General features: G+C 44.5%; 2 protein-coding genes across 4 annotated transcripts; both read right to left on the minus strand.

Annotated features, from left to right (window-relative positions):
* Positions 1 to 8,698: 8,698 nt before the first annotated feature.
* ZNF547 (zinc finger protein 547) lies at positions 8,699 to 24,243 on the minus strand. Of its 3 annotated transcripts, none has more exons than XM_003277247.3 (4): positions 23,976 to 24,243; positions 19,648 to 19,683; positions 16,334 to 16,460; positions 8,699 to 11,121 (listed from the first exon to the last, which is right to left on the minus strand). In XM_003277247.3, exons 2-4 carry the CDS (start codon positions 19,669 to 19,671, stop codon positions 10,064 to 10,066), a joined length of 1,209 nt encoding a protein of 402 aa, XP_003277295.1. In that variant the 5' UTR covers positions 19,672 to 19,683; positions 23,976 to 24,243; the 3' UTR covers positions 8,699 to 10,063. The 3 variants fall into 3 exon arrangements, with proteins under 3 accessions (XP_003277295.1, XP_030675371.1, XP_030675370.1); XM_030819511.1 differs by lacking the exon at positions 23,976 to 24,243 and adding an exon at positions 19,769 to 21,570 and having other exon boundaries at positions 8,707 to 11,121; XM_030819510.1 differs by lacking the exons at positions 19,648 to 19,683; positions 23,976 to 24,243 and having other exon boundaries at positions 8,707 to 11,121; positions 16,334 to 16,541.
* On the minus strand, positions 22,296 to 24,243 carry TRAPPC2B (trafficking protein particle complex 2B). Its single transcript, XM_012500180.2, has 2 exons — positions 23,976 to 24,243; positions 22,296 to 22,858 (listed from the first exon to the last, which is right to left on the minus strand). Exon 2 carries the CDS (start codon positions 22,837 to 22,839, stop codon positions 22,417 to 22,419), a length of 423 nt encoding a protein of 140 aa, XP_012355634.1. The 5' UTR covers positions 22,840 to 22,858; positions 23,976 to 24,243; the 3' UTR covers positions 22,296 to 22,416.
* Positions 24,244 to 24,326: the final 83 nt, after the last annotated feature.

Here is a 24,326-nt window from a genome sequence, read left to right on the forward strand (position 1 = left end):
TCTAAGATATTTTTCATTTATTTTAAGAATCACAATCCTATCTGAAAATGAGAGTGACGACCAAAATGAGTGATTGAGGCATAAGTCACAAATCATGGAGGTTTACTGGACCAGCCTAAGGGCACATCCAGAAAAATGTAAGTCACAGAAGGATCTGTGGCTGATTTTTCCAAAGAGGTTCTTAGGAGGTTTAGTATTTATTATACATTTTCCTTAAAAAGGAAGAGGGGTTGGCAGTGAGACAAATGATTACAGACATGTGAAACTTTAGTTAGTGCCCAGTAAATCTACATTTTACATAAGATGGAGTAAACACGTGAGGGGAAAAGGGAATAGAGAAAGCAGATGTCTCAGAGAAGGATGAAGGAATGAATAATCTCATCTTCTCTCTGTTCTGTACCTTGGACGACAAGCTAGTAGTCTTCTGAAAAGGGTGATTTCTATTTAGCCTTTCGGGAAGAAAACCTAATGATTGTAGTGAGGTAGGGGATATAATGAGGTGTGTCTGATTTCTCATTCCTCTATAGTGGTGAATTCAGCTTCCAAAGTTATTCTAGGGTTCTCATGGTCAACAAGGCATCCATTCAGTCAGTTAGGGGGTGCTGAGAATTTTATTTTTATTTCTCAAGAGCAGCTGATACATGCCATTTCTGGACAGGACATTGTCTGCCATTTTCATAGTTGAAGCATATGCACATCTTCAAAAAAGGTGTGGAATTCCATGGTGTTATCTTCTTCCTCAGAAGTGATTTAAAATTTCACCTGTGTTTACAACTGTATTTGCACAGGGAGTCAAAATGTCAAAAACACTTGTGAAGTAAAAAAAAATTACTGAAATCTATTAGTAATTATGTAGGTTACTCCAAAAGAAAAAAAAAAAAACAGAAGCCCTAGAGAAAGCGATCTGTGATGTGAGAAAAAGATAAGATCTCAATGTTTGAGTGAGAGACAGCAAATTCTGAGAAGTCAGAGAATGAAGTTGAACCTGTGGCTCTGCTGGACACTTGGACACACTATGCTTTTGTTTCCAAAATGTAATTTTTTTACACACTTGAAAACATTGCTCATTAACTGCTTAGAGGGGTAAGTACAGATGATAAACTGAAAGACTTGCCACAAGATAAAAATGAACAGAGAAGCTGTGTGATGATGTGTATTTACTTCTCTAGTAAATGTTCAATGAGCACATATGTATTGGGTTTCAGATCAATGATAGGTGCATGGGACACACTGGGAATAGGTTTCCCAGCTGCTATGTGTATAGAGGACTGTTCTGTGTTTTCTTAGATTCTGTATTTGTCTGTTTGATATTCATTAATCACAGGGTCAAACTAATAGAACCAAAGTTGTTTACTTTTTTTCTTGCAAGCCACTTACTCAAGTGCATGAAACTCATATAAAACCCCCCAGCCACAAACACTAAGGTATGTTTTTCCTTCCTGCCCATTGATGGTATCTCTACCTCATCATTCTCTGCCACTTTAGTTATAAAGACATACTTCCAGTTACTCTCTTTTCTCTTCCTGCTTTCCAGTCTCTGTATGTAATAAGGTTTCTTGTGGCCTGTGTGGTGTTCAGTGCCTCTTATTTCCAGGGCAACTGTAACATTAATCTTTTCTTTTGATGGCAGTGACCTCTCTGTGTCATTGCTAATTATGAATTAAGACCTGGGCACAGTTTAAGAATATGACCTATATTTAACGATTTTTCCTGAATCCTGTATTGACTTATCAGAATGGCCTACATATCCTACATATCAGCTGGTTGTAATATATCACAAAGAATCACCAGTGGAAGACACATTTTACTCAGACTGTAACTGGCCGTTAAATTACTCATTGGCAACACGAGTTGAAAATCATATCCTCACAAACAAATATCTAGATAATACTTAGGATGTCTTAGTCCAGTTAGCGTTGCTATAAATGAATACCTGAAGCTGGTAATTTATAAAGAAAAAAATGTTTATTTGGCTCAAAATGTTGATGTGTGGAAAGTTTAAAATCGGGCATCTGCATCTGGTGAGAGTCTTCGGCGGGTTCTATTCATGGTGGAAAATGAAAGAGACCTATAATGCGAAGAAATCATATTGCAAGAGAGGAGGACAGTGGGTGCGGAGTGTGTCAGGCTCTTTTTAACAACCAGCTTTCTTGGGAACTAATTGAGAATTTACACATCCTCAAGTGGGAGCATTCATGTAGGATCTGCCCTCATGACCAAAACACCTCCCATTAGGCCCCACTTCAAACATTGGAAATTAAATTTCAACATGAGTTTTGGAAGAGACAAACATCCAAACCATAGCATATGATTTCTTACAAATTCTGGCTGTTGGGAAACCAAAAATGGGGAATGAGAATTAAGTTGCTGGTTTATGTTCAAGTAAGGAAAAAATTTATCTCTGCCCCAAATCCATAATCATAAACAAGAAACCACCATTAATTAGAGATAACTTGGCCAGGCGCGGTGGCTCACGCTTGTAATCCCAGCACTTTGGGAGGCCGAGGCGGGCGGATCATGAGGTCAGGAGATCGAGACCACGGTGAAACCCCATCTCTACTAAAAATACAAAAAATTAGCCGGGCGTGGTGGCGGGCGCCTGTTGTCCCAGCTACTCAGAGAGGCTGAGGCAGGAGAATGGTGTGAACCCCGGAGGTGGAGCTTGCAGTGAGCCGAGATCGCGGCACTGCACTCCAGCCTGGGCGACAGAGCGAGAATCCGTCTCAAAAAAAAAAAAAAAAGAAAAATTAGAGATAACTCGGGATGCTTACATATGCTTTAAAAGTCAGCTAGTCGGCAAAAGCTTCACCCCAGTAATTAACCAGAAATAAAGCAAATCATTGTTAGGCCAAGCTTCTAAAATTTGTCCAATGTGGGTAAGGCCCAGTACTAAAGACGGTCAATCAGTGGCAGCCCCAGGCTGCTGGCAACAACTAATCCGCAAGTGCCTCCTGTCAGTAATCCTGTTTATGAAAGCCAGTTGGTAAATGGTTGCAGTTACACTAACGCACCTGAAAGTCCATCAATCTTTCAACTCTGCTGCTTCTGAAAGTCCTCAATCCCTGAAGGCCAGCCTTCCTAAAAGCTCATATAATAGCAGTTTTGGCTTTATTTGAGGAGACTGCCTGACAACTACACCTCTGCCCTGCAGACAAAGAGGAGCATCACTTTTTTTTCCTTGAGATATCAAAATCAATTGATTCTTTTCTTTTTTTTTTGAGACGGAGTCTTGCTCTGTCGCCAGGCTGGAGTGCAGTGGTGTGATCTTGGCTCACTGCAACCTCCGCCTCTCGGGTTCAAGTGATTCTCCTGCCTCAGCCTCCCAAGTAGCTGGGACTACAGATGCACACCACCATGCCCAGCTAATTTTTTTTGTATTTTTAGTAGAGATGGGATTTCACCATGTTGGCCAGGATGGTCTCAAACTCTTGACCTCATGATCCACCTGCCTCGGCCTCCCAAAGTGCTGGGATTACAGGCATGAGCCACTGCACCTGGCCCAATTTATTCTTAATTGAATATAAATTATTACTTATATTTTAATTATATGAATATAATTTTAAAGTTTGCAAGCTTTCAATGGTTCCATCTCTGTTTATAATTAGTTATGAGTTTGTATATGAAATGGTAGACTAACTGACTCAGACATTACATTGTAAAATCCAACGTTTTCTCCAGTGTTTTCTTTTTTCTTTCTTTTTTTTTTTTTAAGATACAGTTTCACTCTGTCACCCAGCTGGAGTGCAGTGGTGCAATCTCGGCTCACTGCAACCTCTGGCTCCCAGGTTCAAATGATTCTCGTGCCTCAGCCTCCCAAGTAGCTGGGATTACAAGCGCATGGCACCATGCCTGGCTAATTTTTTATATTTCTATTAGAGATGGGGTTTCGCCAAGTTGGCCATACTGGTCTCGAACTCCTGATCTCAAGTGATCTGCCCGCCTAGGCCTCCCAAAGTGCTGTGATTACAGGCATGAGCCACTGTACCCACAATGTTTTTCAACTCTTGTAGAAGTTGCTATTGTCTATATTTTGAGTATATTGAAGGCAAAAAATGTCAAAATGCAAGTTTACAATTTATGATGAACTTACTGAGGAGTATTTACAATTCCCTTTGAAGGTCTTCGACTCTGTGTAATTGCCCATTGACTAATGAAAATGGTGGACAGTCAAATATATATTAACTTTGGAAGGTGCATGATTTTCTCAACTAGTTCCAAAGAAAGAGACAAAATAACTTTTTTGTTAAAATCAGATGGAGATGGTAGAATAATTATAATAGAGTTTGTAATGCTTTCTACACTGTTTATCATCATGAGTCTTTAGGCTCAGAATGCTACTGTTGAGTGTGTTTCTCATTAATGAATGTCTAATAGATAAAGGAATGAAATAAGTTGAATATGACAAATGACGAAGGTTTGTCACAACATAAATGGCATCAAGACTGTAACTGCAGGAATTCTGTAAGCAAATTCTATAAAACAAGGAATTGTTAAATAGAAGCAAATTATCAGGGAAAGAGTTATGTCATTAGAACTGTGATCCCCAAACTTTTTGGTACCAGGGACCGGTTTTGTGGAAGACAATTTTTCCATGGACAAGGGAGAGGGGTGTGGGGGCAGATGGTTTCAGAGGCATTAGATTCTCATAAGGAGCATACAACCTAGATCCCTCTCATCTGCAGTTCACAGTAGGATTTGCACCCCTATGAGAATCTAATGCTGCTGTCGATCTGACAGCAGGCGGGGATCAGGCAGCAATGCTCACTAGTATGCCACTCACCTTCTGCTATATGGCCCCATTCCTAACAGACCATAGTACTCATCTGTGGCCCCAGGGGTTGGGGACCCCGATTTAGAATGTATTTCAGATAAGCAACAAATAATTTTATGATGAATATGTCACATACAATATTTTTTATCTCACTGCACATATACATAGGGAATTAGAAATAATTCAAATTTAACCAGGTCAAGTATCAGTTACAAAATTTGACAATTCTTTTCATCGTAATTTTTTTCTGAACCTATGGAATATATTGAGCATCCTCATTTTTGAACCTAATAACTCATTCACAGAATTTCTGCTACCCTTCTTCTTCTTTCCTTTCTTTTCTTTTCTTTTCTTTTTTTTTTAGACAGAATCTTACTCTGTCACCCAGGCTGGAGTGCACTGGTGCAATCTCAGCTCACTGCAACCTCTGCCTCCCGAGTTCAAGCGATTCTTCTGCCTCAACCTCCTGAATAGCTGAGATTATAGGTGCCCGCTACCACGCCCGGCTAATATTTTTTTTTCGCCCTGTCGCCCACGCTGGCGTGCAATGGCATGATCTCAGCCCACTGCAACCTCCACTTCCTGGGTTAAAGCAATTCTCCTGCTTCAGCCTCCCGCGTAGCTGGGATTACAGGCACGCACCACCACACCCAGCTAATTTTTTGTATCTTTAGTAGAGATAGGGTTTCACCATGTTGGCCAGACTGGTCTTGAACTCCTGACCTTATGATCTGCCTGCCTCAGCCTCCCAAAGTGCTGGGATTACAGTCTTGAGCCACTGTGTCTGGCCACTTCTTCTTAATTGTAAATTCTGCTGGTTGGGGGCCCTTTGTTCCAAGGAAGGAGAGGTTCCACCAGAAGTAAATATTATTTACATTTAATTGAAGAGTGATACAGCTACTTGTTCATCTGGGGATCCTTGTGTCACTTAAGCAAGAAGGGATTGCTTTTTTGCTTTGGATGAGTTAGGCTGAGTTGCTGCCATGGAATGGGAAGCATAGAGAGCTATGTCTGAGACCAGGGGATTTCTGGGGGATGTTTTGGTAAGTTCATGTTCAGAAATAAAACTAGCAACTCATCGAAGGGAGGACTTCTAAGAATCAGAAGTTTAGGTTTTGATATTTGGGGACATCCTCCAGGTTAAAAAACAAACAAAACCAAAATGCTACCCAGCTGAAGATCCGGCAGAGGCAGAAGATTGGGATGGTGGGGGGAGGGGGAAGGGGGGAGGAGAATGAAAATCAAATCAATTTTCAACCTAAGACCAGTTAAGAAAACAAGAAATCTCAATATTATAGATATCTTCCTCGTTTACATGTAAGAAATTGACTATAGAAATCAACAATGGCCAAGCCAAATATAAGACAGAACTCTAGCCCACTACTGCACTGACCAGCTCGGGAAGCCAACCTGCTATCTACACTAACCAGATGAGGAAATCTCTCTTTCTCTCTCTCTCTCTCTCTCAAGAGTTTTAAGAGGACAGATTTATCTCAGGTCTAAAATTCTGCCTTCTTTTGTAGTGCATTACCTGATATCATTGGTTTTGGGGGGTACCAGAAATTACTTTGTCCTGTGAAAGAACTTGACCTTGGTGTGGGTAATGGCTGTCACAAGCAAGAGCTGCAGTGTCAGAGGCAGCTGGTGGCAGTTGTTTACAGTAAATGGGAGGCTACTCATTTCTTTGCATGTTTAGATATAAAAGGCATGCTCTAAACACTTACAAAAAGGTCTTTACATCAACGTGCTCTATCAAAGTACTGTGCAGCCCAGTGCCATGATGTTTACTATGTGTTTTTCATGAAGAAGCTTATATTTAAAAAATGAAGATGTGGTTTTTTGCTAAAGAAAAAGTAATTCTGGGCCGGGCGTGGTGGCTCACGCCTGTAATCCCAGCACTTTAGGAGGCCAAGGCAGGTGGATCACCTGAGGTCAGGAGTTCGAGACCAGCCTGGCCAACTTGGTGAAACCCCGTCTCTACTAAAAAAAAATATATATATATATATATATACACAAAAGTTAGCCGGGCGTGGTGGTAGGTGCCTTAATTCCAGTTACTTGGGAGGTAGAAGCAGGAGAATTGCTTGAACCCGGGAGGCGATGGGTTACAGTGAGCCAAGATCGCAGCATTGCACTCTGGCCTGGGCAACAGAGTGAGAATCTGTCTCAAAAAAAAAAAAAAAAAAAAAAGTAGTTCATTTTCTATTTTGAACACAATTTACATATATTAATAAGAGATAATAAAGTTTTTTAACTTTTGAATAATCCTCAATTTAAAAATGGGTGGAGGATGAAAAACCTTTGATTCCTTAGTGGCCAAATGGCCATACATGGTATGGAGCTGTGGCTGTCTGTGCTCAGTTACTAAAGGTAAGAGTTACCATGGAAATTTAGAGATGGATCCAACTCCCAGGGAGTTGGTACACTGGATGCATAAGAAAATGCAAACTAATATGCAAAAAGCAAAATATTCAATCTCTGGTTCACTGCATGCATAAGAAAATGCAAGCTAATAAGCAAAAAGCAAATTATTCAATCCTTTGTTATCTATAATAGCTAAAGAAAAAAAATTAGTGAGTGCTGGGTCCAAACTTGAGCTAGATCAAGCTTAGATTTCAGTCCATCTGAACGAAAGCCACCAGCCAGCCTAAAAGCCACCTCCCACCAAGGGCAGAATCATTTAGGGACAACAGAAAATGCCTCTGAGACCTATGGCTACCAAGAAGGTAGTCAATGTGGGGAAGAGCAAAACCAAGTAACTATTCAAACCAGAGAGTATAATGTGAACAAATTGTTTTACTTTATAGATTGAAATAGTCAGTTTCCTGAGGAACCATTACTAAAATGGATTGTGAGAGTTAACTAATTAAGGGACAGCATCTTTGGTTTTAAATGCTGCTGGATGGAAGAGCACGTTTCAGTTGATGCACAACCCGAAACCATCTTTGCAGAACTATGAATAACGACAGAAATCTAACATGACTGTCTTGCTTCTAACCTCACAAGCTAAATTTTTATTTTTTATTTTTTTCTTATTTTAGCTCAGATTCACATAAGGAACACAACTTGATCCCTCGCATGCACAGTTCACAATAGCACCCTTGCTATTTATGTGGCTCTATTACATGACACAGAACCTGGCTTACTCTAGAAAAATTGGATGGAATAACTTTGACAATAGAATAGTCAAAGAGAGAACCCAAATAAAATTCCCCAAATCCCATTTAACGACGATCCCCAACCCCGAAGCCACAGACCATACCAGTCTGTGGCCCGTCAGGAACTAGGCCACACAGTGCCTCACAGCAGGAGCGAGCATTCCTGCCTGATCTCCACCTCCTGATCAGCGGCAGCATTAGACATCATAGGAGCGCAAACCCTACTGTGAACTGCTGCATGCAAGGGAGCTAGGTGCGCTCCTTATGTGAATCTAACTAATGCCTGATGATCTGAGGTGGAAGAGTTTCATTCCGAAACCATCCAGCTCCCTGCACCGCCATCCACGGAAAAATTGTCTCTCATGAAACCAGTTCCTGGTGCCAAAAAAGGTTGGGGACTGCTGCCATGTAAGATCATTTAGAATTTGGCATAATTTTCAAAATGACACAACCCCTGACAGGTTCTGTGGCTTTGGCACCTAAGCTATTCTATCTGTTGCCTAGAACCCACTAAGAGGAATGGTCAGTGGCATGCACACCCCATGATAGGTACACACCTGGAAAGCAGCAGTAAGAGCACAGTCGTTGGGACTGGACGGTCTGGGTGGAGGGCAGGTCCACAGGTAAATTGCTGTATTTTGTGACCTTACTTAAGGTCCTTTAAAATGTATTCTTACCATGATGTATTCTCTTACAAGATTATACGCCACTAAATATCTACATAGATTAGGGGAGAAAATGATCCAAGGGCTACAGAATGCAATTGGTATTTTGCAAAGATTTCTGTTTTATATCAAAGATGACAAGCTATTTCCTGGTTGCAAACATTGGGAAAAATTAATAAAAGACTCATAGGATAGAACATAGAAACAAGGGGTATTTACAGAATATCTGCATTGTTATAAAAATGGGATAGGACAGTTCTCAAAATGTAGTCCCTACATCAGCAACAACAAAATCACCTAGAAACTTGTTAGAAATGTTGCCTTCTATGGATTAGAATGAGGACAAATCACAACTTTTGTGGAATGTTAGGAACGTAAAACGGTGCAAGTTTTATGGAAAAGTTTCTCAGTTCGTCAAAGAATTAAAGTTACAAGTACCATGTGATCCAGCAGTTCCACTTTTTTGGGTACCCAATAAGAATTGAAAGCAGGGTCTTGAAGAGATATTTGTGCCCTTATGCTTGTAGTAGCAATATTCACAATAGCCAGAGGTAGAAGTAACCCAAGTGTCCATGAATAGATGTCAGAAATAAAGGAAATGTGGTAAATGCAAACAATGAAATATTGCTCAGCCTTAAAATTTCTGGCACATGCTAAAAAATGGATGAACTTTGAGGATATTATCCTAAGTGAAAAAAAATAATGAAAAACACTCTAAGATTCTTCTTCTGTGAAGTACCAAGAATAGTCAGATTCATGACTTAAGAATAGAATGGTGGTTGCCAGGGATGGAAGAAATGTGGAAATGAGTTGTTATTTAATGGTTTATAGAGTTTCATTTTACAAGATAAAGAGTTCAGGATATTCTTTGCTCAACAATGTCAATGTACTTCAAGTATTAAACAGGACATTACAATAGTTAAGATGGCAAATTTTATGTGGCATGTACTTTACCACTGTTTTTTAAAAACCATATAATACTAGTTCTCAGTGCTAAATCAGAGATTTCTGGGTGTTGTTCATCATCTTGGCTACATTCAAGGCACATATGTGGCCTTTTTCCAGTGTGAACTGCATGGTGTCCAAGAAGTGTGAAGTAGTAGCAAAATAATGTCACACATTTGCCGTACTCAGAAGACTTTCACTAGTGTGGATATTCTGAAGCCCAATAAGTACAATCTTGCATGTTGAATCTTTACCACTTTCTACTTTATTGAAAAGACTCTTCTTCAGTGTAAACTCTCTAATGTCTAATGAGATGAGAGTCAAACCAAAATAATGTTCCAAGTTTGCTGAACACACATTTCTGCAGTGTGAATTCTCTGATACATAGCGACTGGAGAGCTGTACCTACATAATTACCCACATTCACAGCACTCAAGTCTTTCTCCAGTGTGTACTGCCTGCTGTCCAGCCACAATATGTTGGTGACTGAAGGCTTTCCCACATCCACTGCATTCATAAGGGCCTTATCCAGTGTGGACTTTCTGATGTCTGAGAAGTGTGGAGTTATACCTAAAGAATTTCCCACATTCACTGCACTGCTTTGCTGCAGTGTGAACTGTCTGATGACAAATGAGGTGGGACTTTGTAAGGAAGGCCTTCCCACACTCACGGCATTCATAAGGCCGTTCTCCAGTGTGAACTCTTTGGTGTTGAATGAGGACGGATTTCAAGCTAAAGAATTTCCCACATTCATTGCACTCATAAGGCCTTTCTCCAGTGTGAACTCTCTGATGTCTACTGAGTGTAGACCTTTCCATAAAGAATTTCCCACATTCACTGCAACCATAAGACCTTTTTCCTGTATGAATCCTATAATGCCTAAAGAGGTTTGAGTTGCACTTAAAGAACTTCCCACATTCACTGCAACCATAAGGCCTCTTTCCAGTGTGAACCCTCTGATGTGTAATGAGTGTGGAACTCCACATAAACAATTTCCCACATTCACTGCACTCATAAGGCCTTTCTCCAGAGTGGATTGTCTGGTGACGAACAAGGTGAGACTTACAAAGAAAGGCCTTCCCACATTCATTGCACTCATAAGGCCTTTCTCCAGTGTGAGTTCTCTGATGTCTATTGAGTGTGGACCTTTCCATAAACAATATCCCACATTTGCTGCACTTGTAAGGTCTTTCTCCAGTGTGGATTTTCTGATGGTCAGCAAGTTTATGTTTGTGGCTAAAGGCTTTCCCACATTCACTGCACAAGAAGGTCTTTCCTGCTGTGTGAACTCTGTGGTTCTTCACAAATGTCGGTCTTCCTCCATCCGCTCTAGAAAGTTTCTCTCTAATCTGCTCCTTTTGGTGCTGGTGAAGATGTGCTGGACACGTGTACAGTCCCTGCTCGGGGTGTGTTCCGTCATGCTCAGCCAGACGCAGAATGTCCTTCAGAAGTGAGCTACATGTCTCACAGGGCTGGGTCTTCCAGGTAGATAGACAGGGCTTTGGAGCCATGACCTGTGACACTCCTACAGAAACACCTGGCTCTAAAGGTGCCTCCTCATCCTCAGCTCCATGGCAACAACCTGTAAGAATAAAAATGCTGGTGAGGTGCATGTTGACTGTGATGAGCAGAGGCAACCCCATCACAAATGTCAGTCAGACACTCCATGAAAATGATTGTGGAATTGGTGACGGGCATGAACCCTGGTCTGTGGCAGGCCAGGTCTCACTAACGGCTGAGCAGGCAGGCCTCCATGACAACGGTTTCAGCACTGACTGAGTGGTTACGTTGATTAAAAGCTGATAGAGCCAGTGCCCTCATGCACAGGCTGGAATGTAACAAAAGCCCACCAAGAGTTTTGCCAGGCCTTTCCTGGGCCTTAAAGGATGAAAAGATAATGAAGGAATTCTCAACACGACCCGTTTAGGATTAAGTACGTTTTATTGGGGGTCTGAAGAAACTCCCCAGGCCTCCACAAATAAGTTTATTGGGGTTCTAAAGAAACTCCCCAAACCTCCATGATTTAGAAGGAGACAAGATAAGGGTAATCACCCCAGCACCTGGACCCATTTAGATGAAGTAACTTTACTAAGGCTCCAGAGGGAGGTCTTCAGGACTCAGATCTTGGTTACAGAGAAGTTAATCGCTTATATCTTTAGAAGAATGCACACTCACATGGAGACAAATAGCTTAGAAGGTATATAAGCTCTGGAAAACTTTGTAATTTTGAGTTGGTCTGGTAATAATTTCCAAGCCTTCTCCCTGTAACCCGTTACAGAAATAAAAACTCTCTTTTTTCCCAGTTCATCAGCATCTCATTACTGGGCTGCGAGAATAAGCAGCCCCACCCTCAGTTTGGTCTGGGAACAATATGGTTAGGCTCTGTGTCCCCACCCAGATCTCATCTTGAATTGTAATCTCCATAATCCCCACGTGTCAAGGGTGGAACCAGGTGAAGGTAACTGAATCATGGAGATGGTTGCCCCATGCTGTTCTCATGATCGTGAGTTCTCCTGAGATCTCATGGGTTTTATTTATTTATTTTGAGACTGAGTCTTGCTCTGCCGCCCAGGCTGGAGTGCACTGGCACGATCTCTGCTAACTGCAACATCTGCATCCTGGGTTCAAGTGATTATCCTGCCTCAGATTCCTGAGTAGCTGGGATTACAGGCACGTGCCACCACGCCTGGCTAATTATTGTATTTTTAGTAAAGATGGGGTTTCACCATGTTTGCCAGGCTGGTCTCAAACGCCTGACCTCAGGTGATCTGCCCTCCTCGGCCTCCCAAAGTGCTGGGGTTACAGGTGTGGGCCAATCTAATGGTTTTATAAGCATCTTGCATTTCCCCTGCTTGCACTCACTGCATCCTGCCATCCTGTAAAGAAGATGCCTGCTTCTCCTTTGTCTTCTACCATGATGGTAAATTTTCTGAGACCTCCCAACCATGCGGAACTGTGAGTCAATTCAACCTCTTTCCTTTATAAATTATCCAATCTTGGGTATGTCTTTTTTTTTTTTTTTTTTTTTTTTGAGACAAACTCTCATTCTTTCCCCGAGCCTGGAGTGCAATGGCGTGATCTCAGCTTACTGCAACCTCCGCTTCCTGGGTTCAAGCAATTCTCCTGCCTCAGCCTCCCAAGTAGCTGGGATAACACGTATGAGCCACCATGCCCGGCTAATTTTTTGTTGTTGTTGTTATTTTTAGTAGAGACGGGTTTTTGCCATGTTGGCCAGTCTGGTCTCGAACTCCTGATCTCAAGTGACCCGTCCATCTCAGCCCCCCAAGGTGCTGGGATTATAGGAGTGAGCCACCAAGCCTGGCCAAGTATCAGGTATTTCTTTCTTTTGAGACGGAGTTTTGCTCTGTCACCCAGGCTGGAGTGCAGTGGCACAATCTCAGCTCACTGCAACCTCCACCTCCTGGGTTCAAGTGATTCTCTTGCTTCAGCCTCCCGAGTAGCTAGGATTACAGGCACCTGCCACCATACCCGGCTAATTTTTATATTTTTAGTAGAGATAGGGTTTCACCATATTGGCCAGGCTGGTCTCGAACTCCTGACCTCAGGTGATCCACCCGCCTCAGCCTCCCAAAATGCTGGGATTACAGGAGTAAGCCACTGCACCCAGCAAGGGTATTTAATAGCAGTGTGAGAACAGACACATGTAGTAAACTGGTACTGAGGTAGTGAAATACTGCTGTAAGGATACCCGAAAATGTGGAAGTGACTTTGGAACTGGGTAACAGGCAGAGGTTGGAACAGTTTGGAGGGCTCAGCAGAAGACAGGAAATGTGGGAAAGTTTGGAACTTCCTAGAGACTTGATGAATGGCTTTGATCAAAATGCTGATTTAGCAATATCAGCCATGAAGTCCAGGCTGTGGTGGTCTTAGATAGAGATGAGCAACTTGTTGGGAACTGGAGTAAAGGTGACTCTTGCTATGCTTTAGCAAAGAGAATGGCAGCTTCTTGCTGCTGCCCTACATATCTGTGGAACTTTGAACTTGTTCCACAGAGAGAGATGATTTAGGGTATCTGGCAGAAGAAATGTCTAAGTGCTAAAGTGTTCAAGAGGAAGCAAAGCAGAAAAGTTTGGAAAATTTGCAGCCTGGCTATGCATTAGAAAAGAAAAACCCATTTTCTGGGGAGAAATTCAAGGCTGCTGCAGAAATTTGCATCAGTAACGAGGAGCAGAATGTTAACCATGAAGATGATGGGAAAATGTCTCCAGTGCCTGTCAGAGACCTTCCCGGCAGCCCCTGCCATCATAGGCCCAGAGGCCTAGGAGGGAAAAATGGTTTCGTGGGCCTGGCCCAGGCTGTTCAGTGCAGCCTCAGGACATGGAGCCCTGCATCCCAGCTGCTGGCCCTGGGTCCCCCTGCTCTGTGCAGCCTCAGGACATGGCGCCCTGCATTCCAGCTGCTTCAGCTCCAGCCATGGCTAAAAGGGGCAAGGTACAGCTCCAGCCATCGCTTCAGAGGGTGTAAGCTCCAAGCCTTGGTGGCTTGCACATGGTGTTGGGCCTGTGGGTGCACAGAAGTCATGAACTGATATGTGGGAAGGAACCTCCACCTAGATTTCAGAGGATGTATGGAAATGCCTGATGTCCAGGCAGAGGTTTGCTGCAGGGGTGGAACTCATGGAGAACCTCTGCTAGGGTACTGCAGGAAGGGAAATGTGGGGTCAGAGCCCCCACACAGACTCCCTACTGAGGCACTACCTAGTGGAGCTATGAGAAGAAGGCCATGTCCTCCAGTCCTCAGAATGGTAGATCCACCAACAGCTTGCACCATGTGCCTGAAAAAGCCAGAGACACTCAATGCCAGCCCATGAAAGCAGCTGAGAGGGGGTCTGTACCCTGCAAAGCCACAGGGGTAGAGTTGCCCAAGACAGTGGGAGCCCACCTATTACATCAGTGTGCCCTGGATGTGAGAGATGGAGTCAGAGGATATCATTTCAGAGCATTAAGATTTAATGCCTGCCTCGCTGGGTTTTGGACTTGCACGGGGCCTGTAGGCTTTGTTTTGGCCAACTTCTTCCATTAGGAATAGGTACATTTATCCAATACCTGTATCCCATTATATCTTGGAAGTAACTAACTTGCTTTTGATTTTACAGGCTCATAGGCAGAAGGGACTTGCCTCGTCTCAGATGAGACTTTGGACTTGGACTTTTGGGTTAATGCTAGAATGAATTAAGAGTTTGGGGGACTGTTAGGAAGGCATGATTGGTGTTGAAATGTGAAAGGAACATAAAATTTGAGAGGGGCTGGGGTGGAATAATATGGTTAGGCTCTGTGTCCCCACCCAAATCTCATCCTGAATTGTAATCCCCATAATCCCCACCTGTCAAGGGTGGGACCAGGTGGACATAACTGAATCATGGGAACAGTTTTCCCCATTTTGTTCTCATGAAACTGAGCAAATTCTCAAGAAATTTGCTGGTTTTATGTGTCTGGCATTTTCCCTGCTTGGACTCATTTGTCTTGCTGCCCTGTGAAGAAGATGCCTAGTTCTCCTTTGCCTTCTGCCATGATTGTAAGTTTCCTGAGGCCTCCCCAGCAATGGGGACCTGTGAGTCAATTAATCTCTTTCCTTTAGAAATTACCCAGTCTTGGGTATTTCCTAATAGCAGAGTGAGAATGAAGTAATACAAACACTAAGGCCAATGAGAAGAAGGCCTGCTGTGCAGAGTTGGACCTGGCAAATACCCATAATGGGAGAGCCCTGATGATGGGTAAGAACACAAGAGAGGGGTACAGTGCAGAGAGGAGAAGGAGGGTCTCCAAGTCACTTCTCTGCAAATGGCTTTCCACAGGCCATGGCTGCTGGTGACTAGTGAGCACTGTGTAGAAGGCTGTGTCTAAACCCAGAGAGATCTGATTGTGACAGAGGAGATGGTGTTCAGGCACTACTGACAAATACATGCAGACCTCACCTTAAGTACAGGTCACGCAGTGGATGGCACTGCAAAGGGAGCAGTTGAAGAGAATAGGTAACAGCTGGAAGCCAGGGATTAGAAGTCAGAGTAAAAATGACAATGGGTGAAGGAAAAGAAGAGTGAGTTGTGGCAACCAGTCTTCAACTAAACAACAGGGGTCACCAGACAGGTTCCTAGTAATATGACCCCAGCTGTGATATTACACCTTTTCCCTACTCCCAGGAACCAGGATCATGTCCCTCTGAGTCTCTACAGCCCTTCAGGGAGTAATATCCACCCCCTTGGATACCGGGGCCCTCCCCATTGCTTAAGGTGACAGTCTGTGAAACCTGAAAGAGACCAGTCCTGGGGAAAGACACAGAAAGAGACAAGACAGCACATTCCCAGAGAGATCACCTGATGATATTCCACATTCTATAATCACCAGAACTTCACAGAAGATTTCTACATCCTACACAATCAAGCCAGTGGTTCACCAAATTAGTGATCAGGTCAGTGCCAGAAATTCCAGGAACAAGAAGGCACCAAGAAATATTGGCAAGAGCAAGGGAACAACAGAGCACAGAGGTCCCATGCATTTGACTAGAACACAGGACCAGTGGGTCTCTACGTCAACTTCAACATTTCTGGATCCTGAGCCCTTTCTTGCAAGCCTCAGAACAGCAGGAGATGGGGCTGCTAGGAAAAAGGGAGCACAGAGCACACAGCCCAGTGCTGACTCTCATGGAACGTATGTCAGGAAACAAGGAAAAGCAGCAGCACCCATGGTCTCACTGTGGGAAACGCAGAGCTGCCTTCAGGTAAAAGGAGACAACACAGCCCAACCCAGGACACTGGGCAAGTGTGAGGGCCTTACCTAGTGAGGACAAAAGGGCCAAATTCTCCAGCATCACATCGCGGTACAGCAATCTCTGATCCTCATCAAGGTGCCCCCACTCCTCCTGGGAGAAATATATGGCCACGTCCTCAAAGACCACACGGCCCTGCCAAATTGGGAAAGATGAATACATGGGCAGCTTTTCAAGCTGTATTTACTTAAGTTCTCTATTTATTTTCTACTTATATTTACCACCCATTAAACACAGGGACAAACTAACAGCCAAATGTGTTTCCATCTCCCCTACCACCCTGGGCACAAATTCTGAACCACCTCCATCCCTAACTTTCTCAAACCAAGCCAGTATTTCCCATGCTCTAAATCAACCCAGGGACAGGTACTGCACAACTAGGGACAGTCCCAATAGCCCAGGTGCCCTGGAATTACTAAAACTAGCCAAACTATCCTGACACCCAGCCCTGCCTTGTTTCCCTTGGAAATCCCAATAGCATCTGTGGACTAAACTAAACTCTCCTCACTCCAATTTTCCTCCTGATCAAATCTGGCACTTCACCATGTAGCCCTATGTAATCTTCACCGTGTGGCCCTGTATGTGGTGTGCACCCTCCTTGGGGAAACATAAGGAATAAATATCTTCTTTGAGTGCCATTGGCCTGTCCCTGGCATCACTCACTCACATCCATAAATGAAAACTCCATGGGGGCCAGGCACAGTGGTTCATGCCTATAATCCCAACACTTTGGGAGGCTGAGGCACGCAGATCACCTGAGGTCAGGAGTTCGAGACCAGCCTGGCCAACACAGTGAAATCCCATCTCTACTAAAAATACAAAAATTAGCTGGGCATGGTGGCACATGCCTGTAGTCCTAGCTACTTGGTTGAGGCAGAACTGCTTGAACCCAGGATGTACAGGTTGCAGTGAGCCAAGATCATGCCACTGCACTCCAGCCTGGGCAACAACACAGCGAGACTCCATCTAAAAAAAAAAAAAAACCCAATGGGTACAATCACTGCTACATTTCTCTCTCCAGGAACTCATCCCTCTCCCCTACACCTCCTTTCCTTCCTCAATCTCCACACCCTCCCAATGTGGAAGAGAAGCCACGTCCAGGTGGCACGAGTGACTTTTCTCTCCATATTGACACTGGCCACCGTGTCCAGCACACAGAGGAAACAGATGGAAGATAAGGTAGAAAAGGAATGTGGGCCTCCCATGGGGGAATCCATCTTCTCCTGCCAGCCAGTTTGCATGGAGTCACCCAGATCTTGCCTCCCAAGACAACCAAACTCAGACTCATCCTCCTCCCTTGAGCTACCAGGGCTAGGGCCTGGGACCCTCCATTCACACTCCTCCTGCCTGCACATCACTCTTTGGACAGCCCTCCAATCCCGTCTCTCACACCTCCACTCCTGTCAATTCCACAGACACCTCCCAGCCCACACCACAGGCATCCCCTTCACCTCCTAACAGGCCACTCTGCACACGGAAAGCAGGTGGTGCACGGCAAATACGCTCGGCATCCAATTCACTCCTAGTCCTGTCCTAGAACACCAAAGTCCCCTAGCACCGGGGGCAGCCCTAAGCCCTGGATTGAGGGTTCCCTACATGGCCGTTTCTCACTTCACTGTCAGCTGCCCAAACCATGTGAAGACTTCACAGACTCTCAGCTGTGTCCTGCCTCATGGACACAGGATTGTAAGTTTCCTGAGGCCTCTCAGTTATGCTTCCTGTTAAGCCTGAAGAACTGAAGAACTATGGGCCAGGCGCAGTGGCTCATGCCTGTAATCCCAACACTTTGGGAGGCGGAGGAGGGTGGCTCATGAGGTCAGGAGATCAAGACCATCCTGGCCAACATGGTGAAACCTCATCTCTACTAAAAATACAAAAATTAGCTGGGCGTGGTGGGGTGAGTCTGTCGTCCCAGCTACTCAGGAGGCTGAGGCAGAAGAATCGCTTGAACCTGGCAGGGAGAGATTGCAGTGAGCCGAGATTGTGCCACTGCACTCCAGCCTGGGCCACATCTCAAAAAAAAAAAAAAAAGAACTGTGAGTCAATTACCAGTCTCAGGTAGTTCTTTGTAGCAATATGAAAACGGACTAATAGAATTCCCATCATTACCTCATCCCAACTGATGCTTGGCAAGACTCCAACCTCACCCTATTACCCCCCTCAGCAACCCCATAATGTCCACTCTCCTTCAGAAGCCTCACTCTTATACTCCACCATCTCACATACACTCATCCCCACAAACACTCCATTCCCTCATTTGTCTAGTGACTCCTCCACCACCGCACAGGTACCCAGTAAGATACCCAGTTCTCATGCCCCATCCCAATTCTCCGTTTTTGAACAGCACTGCCACCATAACCTAGAGATGCTGTCACCTAAACTGAATCCATGGCTTCATCCTGGTCCATACGACAGCCACCGTAGTGTGGACGTCTCCAACCTGAACTCCTCCACCAGGAGTCTCGGAGACACCTGTGACCTGAACAAACACTGACTCCTCATACTCACTCTGAAAATTCCTAATATTGCTGACTTCTCCCATCTTAGCTGATGGAGCATCTATGCTTCCAAACAAAAACCATGGGGCCACTCCTGATTCCCCTTCTATCCCACCTCCCCAGCTGCCTCACTCTCTACATCATAAAATGTGGGCAGCTCCAGTTCAAAACACATCCTGAAGCCACCGCTACTCTTGACAAGTTACCATCACCATCCACCTAGACTTCTGCAGGAGCATCCTCTCAGATCTCCCTGCCATTACCCTCACCTCCACAGTCTGTCCTCCACTCAGAAGCCAAAGAAAGTTCCTTAAGCTAGGGTCCTATCACTGCCCTCTTCTGCTTCAAATCTTCCCCATCTACCACCTCCCTTAGATTAGAGACCCAGGACCTAGGCTGTCATTCCAGGCCTGATGTTTGTGTGTCTCTAGCTGCCTCCCACTCTGCTCCCTATTCCTATCCGATATAACAGACACTTGCAGTTCCCTAAAAATCCAGTTCAGTCTCTCCTCTAAACACTGAAACATTCCTAATCTTGTGCCCACGACACTCTGATAGATGTTACCACGTCAATTGTCAAAAATGGGAGCCACTCCACATAATCCAGGGCCATCTAGGTAAGGTGTCACAGTAAACTGAAAACAATCACACAAAAATCCCAGACCTAATTTAAGATACTAGAACTGGTGGAACCACTCACTTTTCAGACACGAGAGGGAGAAAGACAGAAAAAGAGTCTCTGGACACCACTTTTCTTTATATGGAGGTGCCAAAACCATCTATGAGATAACTGGTAGGTGAAACGTAGAAAACACTCCACTCACCTGTGCAGGGTTCATTTCTGCCATCGCCAGGGGACCCTGAGGGAAGAGGGAAACCGTAAGAAATGGGCAACCATGGGAAGATCTTATAGGCAGAGTTGGACCACCATCTCTTCTTCCTTACCCTAAAGCAAACTGATCTCAAATTGATTGTATAAACTCAGCTCCTCAGACTTCAGTGTTGGCTCTCAGCAGCACTGTGACTCTAGAAAAGAAGTAAACCTGCTGGAGCTTCAGTGCTGTCATCTGTAAATAGGTTGTAAGAATGGCTCCCACCTCATAGGACTCTTACCGGTGTCAAACATTCGTAGCTCATCATACATATCAGCTATTAGTGTTCTTGGATTAATGGTTTACTATATGTTTTCAGTATAAATGATGTAGTGGAATTTCAAAAACTGAGGTGTATATTTTTAGCTTTTAAAATTTTAGAGGATACTAAAATTTTCCATGGTATGTTGATAATTATAGGCAAATTTGGGTCAAATCAATTACGTAGTGTTTGCAGGAATTTAGCTCAATGAATAGCTTCACTTCTAACTGCCTATGTGTACACATTTAGAAGGACACTGGTTAGTGCTTACACCAATAAGTGTTTCATATATTCTTAATGAGTTGTAGGGAAGGGCTGAGCAGGTAGGTCAGCTACTGGTCCTCTCTGCAACCAGGACTGCCTGTTATATAAGGCTCTGAGGGGAGCTTGCTGGGAGACCTTGACTGGGGCAGTAGATCATCCAATCTTGCCCTGCTATGTGGAGAGGGAGAAAAAGCAGTGCCCTAGTTTAGAACCCAGCTGCTCCACTAGCCTGGATAACTTTTTTCTTTTCCCACAAAGAGTGGCCCTGAGGGTCAGCCAAACCTGTAGGTGCAGAATATAAACCATCTCAAACCTTAGTCTCCATCCCAAGCCCATTCCTTATCCCATCCACGCCTCCCTTTTTCTAGGCAGAGGACAAAATCCTTCCTATGGCAGGTCTGCGCCTTTCTAAAGTAGGCGTCCCGGCTTATGGCTCCACCTATGGTCTGAACCCCAAGTATCAGCTCTCTCCTCCCTCACCACATAGCTAGCAGGCAATCACCTTTAGACTTCCCCACCAAATTGGATCCTCAGGACCTGGTCCAATCTACCCTCTCTATTCTTTTTTTTTTTTTTTTTTCTTGAACAAACATCTTTACTTAAGAAATCAAATAGGGTAAAAATGATGGTAGCAATTTTACACAAGGAAATAAGACAAAAGCTTAGAATTACTTGCTGAAAAGTTATTCAGAATGGAACAAAATTGTTCAAGTGCTCCCAGTTAGCACAGGTTGTATTACTCGCTTTTCAATGGACATTTACTATTTTACAGTAAGATCTGCTTATCATAGGAACAAAGAGACAATTCCCAGCCCCCTCTGGGGTATTGCCTAAAAGGCTGAGTACAAATGTTAATGTAATTCAAGCTTTTCTTTGACAACAACCCTAAAAATTGCCTTACAACTTTTTACAAGTACAGGTATCAACAGTTGATTGTCTGAGGGAAAGGAAATATAAGAATATAAAGTGACAGAAGCAACACACTTCACTGTGGCCTGGAACTGCTCCCAGCCTCCTATTTTACAAACATGATTCAGGTTCTCACATTATAGCAGGATCACTATTCCTAGCCTCTGGCAGAAGCAGACATGTGACACATAGCACTGCACAAGTGTTTCTTTGGCTTCTTGAGTAGTGCTATGTATACTGCCAATACATTTTTATAACATCTCTAAATGCATACCGTCCATGTATGTGCTATCGCATTTCACTTCCAACGGCAGAATATTTTAGTTTTAAATCTATCTACCAAATCTTGACTATGACATTTGTTTTTGGATTGTTATAAGATCAACCTATCTGGGCCGGGTATGGTGGCTCACACCTGTAATCCCAGCACTTTGGGAGGCTGAGGCGAGCGGATCACGAGGTCAGGAGTTCAAGACCAACCTGACCAATATGGTGAAATCCCGTCTTTACTAAAAATACAAAAATTAGCCAGGCATGGTGGTGCACGCCTGTAATCCTAGCTACTCGGGAGGCTAAAGAAGGAGAATTGCTTGAACCCGGGAGGTGGAGGTTGCAGTGAGCCAAGATCGTGCCACTGCACTCCAGCCCCTGCACAACAGGAGCAAGACTCCATCTCAAAAGAAAAACAAAACAAAAAAAGAAAGAAAAAGAAAGCTTATTCCCAATTTTTAAGTAAAAATATTTCATGGCCAGGAGTGGTGGCTCACGCCTGTAATCCCAGCACTTTGGGAGGCCAAGGCAGGCAGATCACGAGGTCAGGAGTTCAAGACCAGCCTGACCAACATGGTGAAACCCCATCTCTACTAAAAATACAAAAAAAAAATTAGGCAGGTGTTGGGAGCCTGTAATCCCAGCTACTCGGGAGGCTGAGGCAGAAGAATTGCTTGAACCTGGGAGGCAGAGGGTGCAGTGAGACGAGATTGTGCCACTGCACTCCAGCCTGGGCAACAAGAGCAAAACTCCGTCTCAAAAAAAAAAAAAAAATCATTATTATTGATAACGAGCTCTTTATAAATAACACTGTTCACAAGGAAATACCAATTGATCTATTGACACGTGACATGAGATAGAATGTACTATTTTTAAATATAAAAGGAATTTCATTGTTTAGATAAACTGAGAATACACAAAAGAGTTCCAGGCTATTTAATCAAGGAATTTACAATGTACACATTCCTGAATATACACCATTGTGGTGACATCATTTATTTTGGAATTTTCTCCATTCAGCTTAAAAGGTGTTTCTTCCCAAGAAACTGAACTTTTCTGTCAAATGCACTTGATCGAATAGGAGAATTGGGTTCATAAAATGGATTCATTGAAAACTTTATATACAAATCATAAACATCAGTAAAGAAGTTCTTTATTCCATCTTCTTGTCTTATGTCATGAAGCATAATAAACCTCATATGCCCCGCAGTGACAAATGCTGACACAAACCACTCGTTGAACTTGTCCACAGTTTTCAAGTACATGTTGTTCGACAGCCACATGTTCTCATCTACGAGGTCGAGAGCAGCATGAGCTATGAACTGGTTCAGATGACGATGGTCGTCTTTGGATTCTGCCTTCCCAGCTGGCAAAAACTCCATTTCAAAAACTGGATTATCATGGTGCCCAACAATTACAAAGTAGAAGCTTCCAGACATGGTCTTCAATATATGGCTCCTGCAGCGGGAGGCCGACAACCGAAACGCAATGTCAGTTTCCGCGGAAGAGACCCACGCTCCGCACCTTTTTTTGACACGGAATCTCGCTGTCGCCCAGGCTGGAGTGCAGTGGCGCGACCTTGGCTCACTGCAATCTCCACCGCCCGGGTTCAAGCAATTCTCCTGCCTCAGCCTCCCGAGTAGCTGGGATTACGGGCGCGCGCCACCACCCCCGGCTAATTTTTGTATTTTTAGTAAAGACGGGGTTTCACCATGTTGGTCAGGCTGGTCTTGAACGCCTGACCTTGTGATCCGCTCGCCTCGGCCTCCCAAAGTGCTGGGATTACCGGCGTGAGCCACCGCGCCCGGCCACCCTCTATTCTTTTGAAGAATCTACACCAGCTCTCTCCTGTAGACTCCAGACCTTTCTGGACCCCTACCCATGTGACATTTTCAACTTGAGACGCCTGAGAATCACACTGGCCAAACTCCAACCCATGATCTTCTCCATGAAACCTACTTCTCATGCTGCTGACTTCCCCAACTTCATTCTTTCAGACGTTCAGGCAAAATAGAAAAAAAAACGGCCCTTCACTCCCTATTTTTGTTCACAGACATATCTGATACGGCAGGAAAACCTGTTGGCTCTATCTTCCAGATCTATCCAGAATCCCATCACATTGCCCCTCTTCTACCACGGCTCTGGTGCAGCCAGCCTCTGGGATCCACTGCAGTGGCCTCTTCTGGGTCTCTCTGTGTCAATTCCCCATCCTGCTCGTTCTAACTCTGGACCTGCCCCTCCCACTGGTCTTCCCTTGACAACCTTCCATGGTTATACCCGCTGCTCAGGTTGCCATTCCAAGAGAGAATTCACAAAACTCTCTCTTTCCCGCAGAAACAACCCACACTCCGGGCTCCCCGACGCGGCCCACTCGGCAGCGCCTACATGCTCTGAACCTGAGGTCCATGAAGGGAGCTCTGAGGCTGCATCAAACCAGCTGATACGGGGACCCCACACAGGAACGCCCCTCTCTTCGAGACAAGGGGCCTGACCTGCAGGGCCCCTTCTATGGGCTTCAGCACTGGAAGGCGGGGTCGGGCGGAGGTTGCGGGGGGGGCTGGGATGGGGCACCCACCTCAGGTTCTTCGGCCGGGACTCCGCAGGTCTAGCCAGGGAAGAGGGGGCGGGGGCGACAAAGGCAAGACAAGGACACCGCTGTCTCCAGTCCTTGTCAGCTGAGCTTCTGCCACCGTCAGTTGTGCCTGTGTCACTACCGCCTCTGCGCAGAAGGAACCAAGCCGCTTCTCGCGCTTTTCCGCTCCGTCACTTCGGTGACGTCATAGAGCGCCAAAGGCCGGAACTAGTTAAAACACCAGAGAAAACCAAATCAATCACCGCAGGAGGACGCCGGAAGTCCCGCCCTCCTACGATGCGGGCGCACGCACGCACGCACGCACGCAAACGTTCCTTCCTGCACCTTCATTGG

This window comes from Nomascus leucogenys, chromosome 10, assembly GCF_006542625.1.
Source record: "Nomascus leucogenys isolate Asia chromosome 10, Asia_NLE_v1, whole genome shotgun sequence".
NCBI classification, from domain to species: domain Eukaryota; kingdom Metazoa; phylum Chordata; class Mammalia; order Primates; family Hylobatidae; genus Nomascus; species Nomascus leucogenys.

What these genes read in the sequence shown, in the direction of transcription:
- ZNF547 (XM_030819510.1), bottom strand. Translation starts at nt 16,487, where the DNA reads ATGTATTCATCTTTCCCAATTTGGCAGGGCCGTGTGGTCTTTGAGGAC. An exon ending in GGCCCTTTTGTCCTCACTAG is followed by an intron (nt 11,122 to 16,333) that starts GTAAGGCCCTCA and finishes TTATTCTTACAG; the next exon opens with GTTGTTGCCATGGAGCTGAG.
- TRAPPC2B (XM_012500180.2), bottom strand. Translation starts at nt 22,839, where the DNA reads ATGTCTGGAAGCTTCTACTTTGTAATTGTTGGGCACCATGATAATCCA.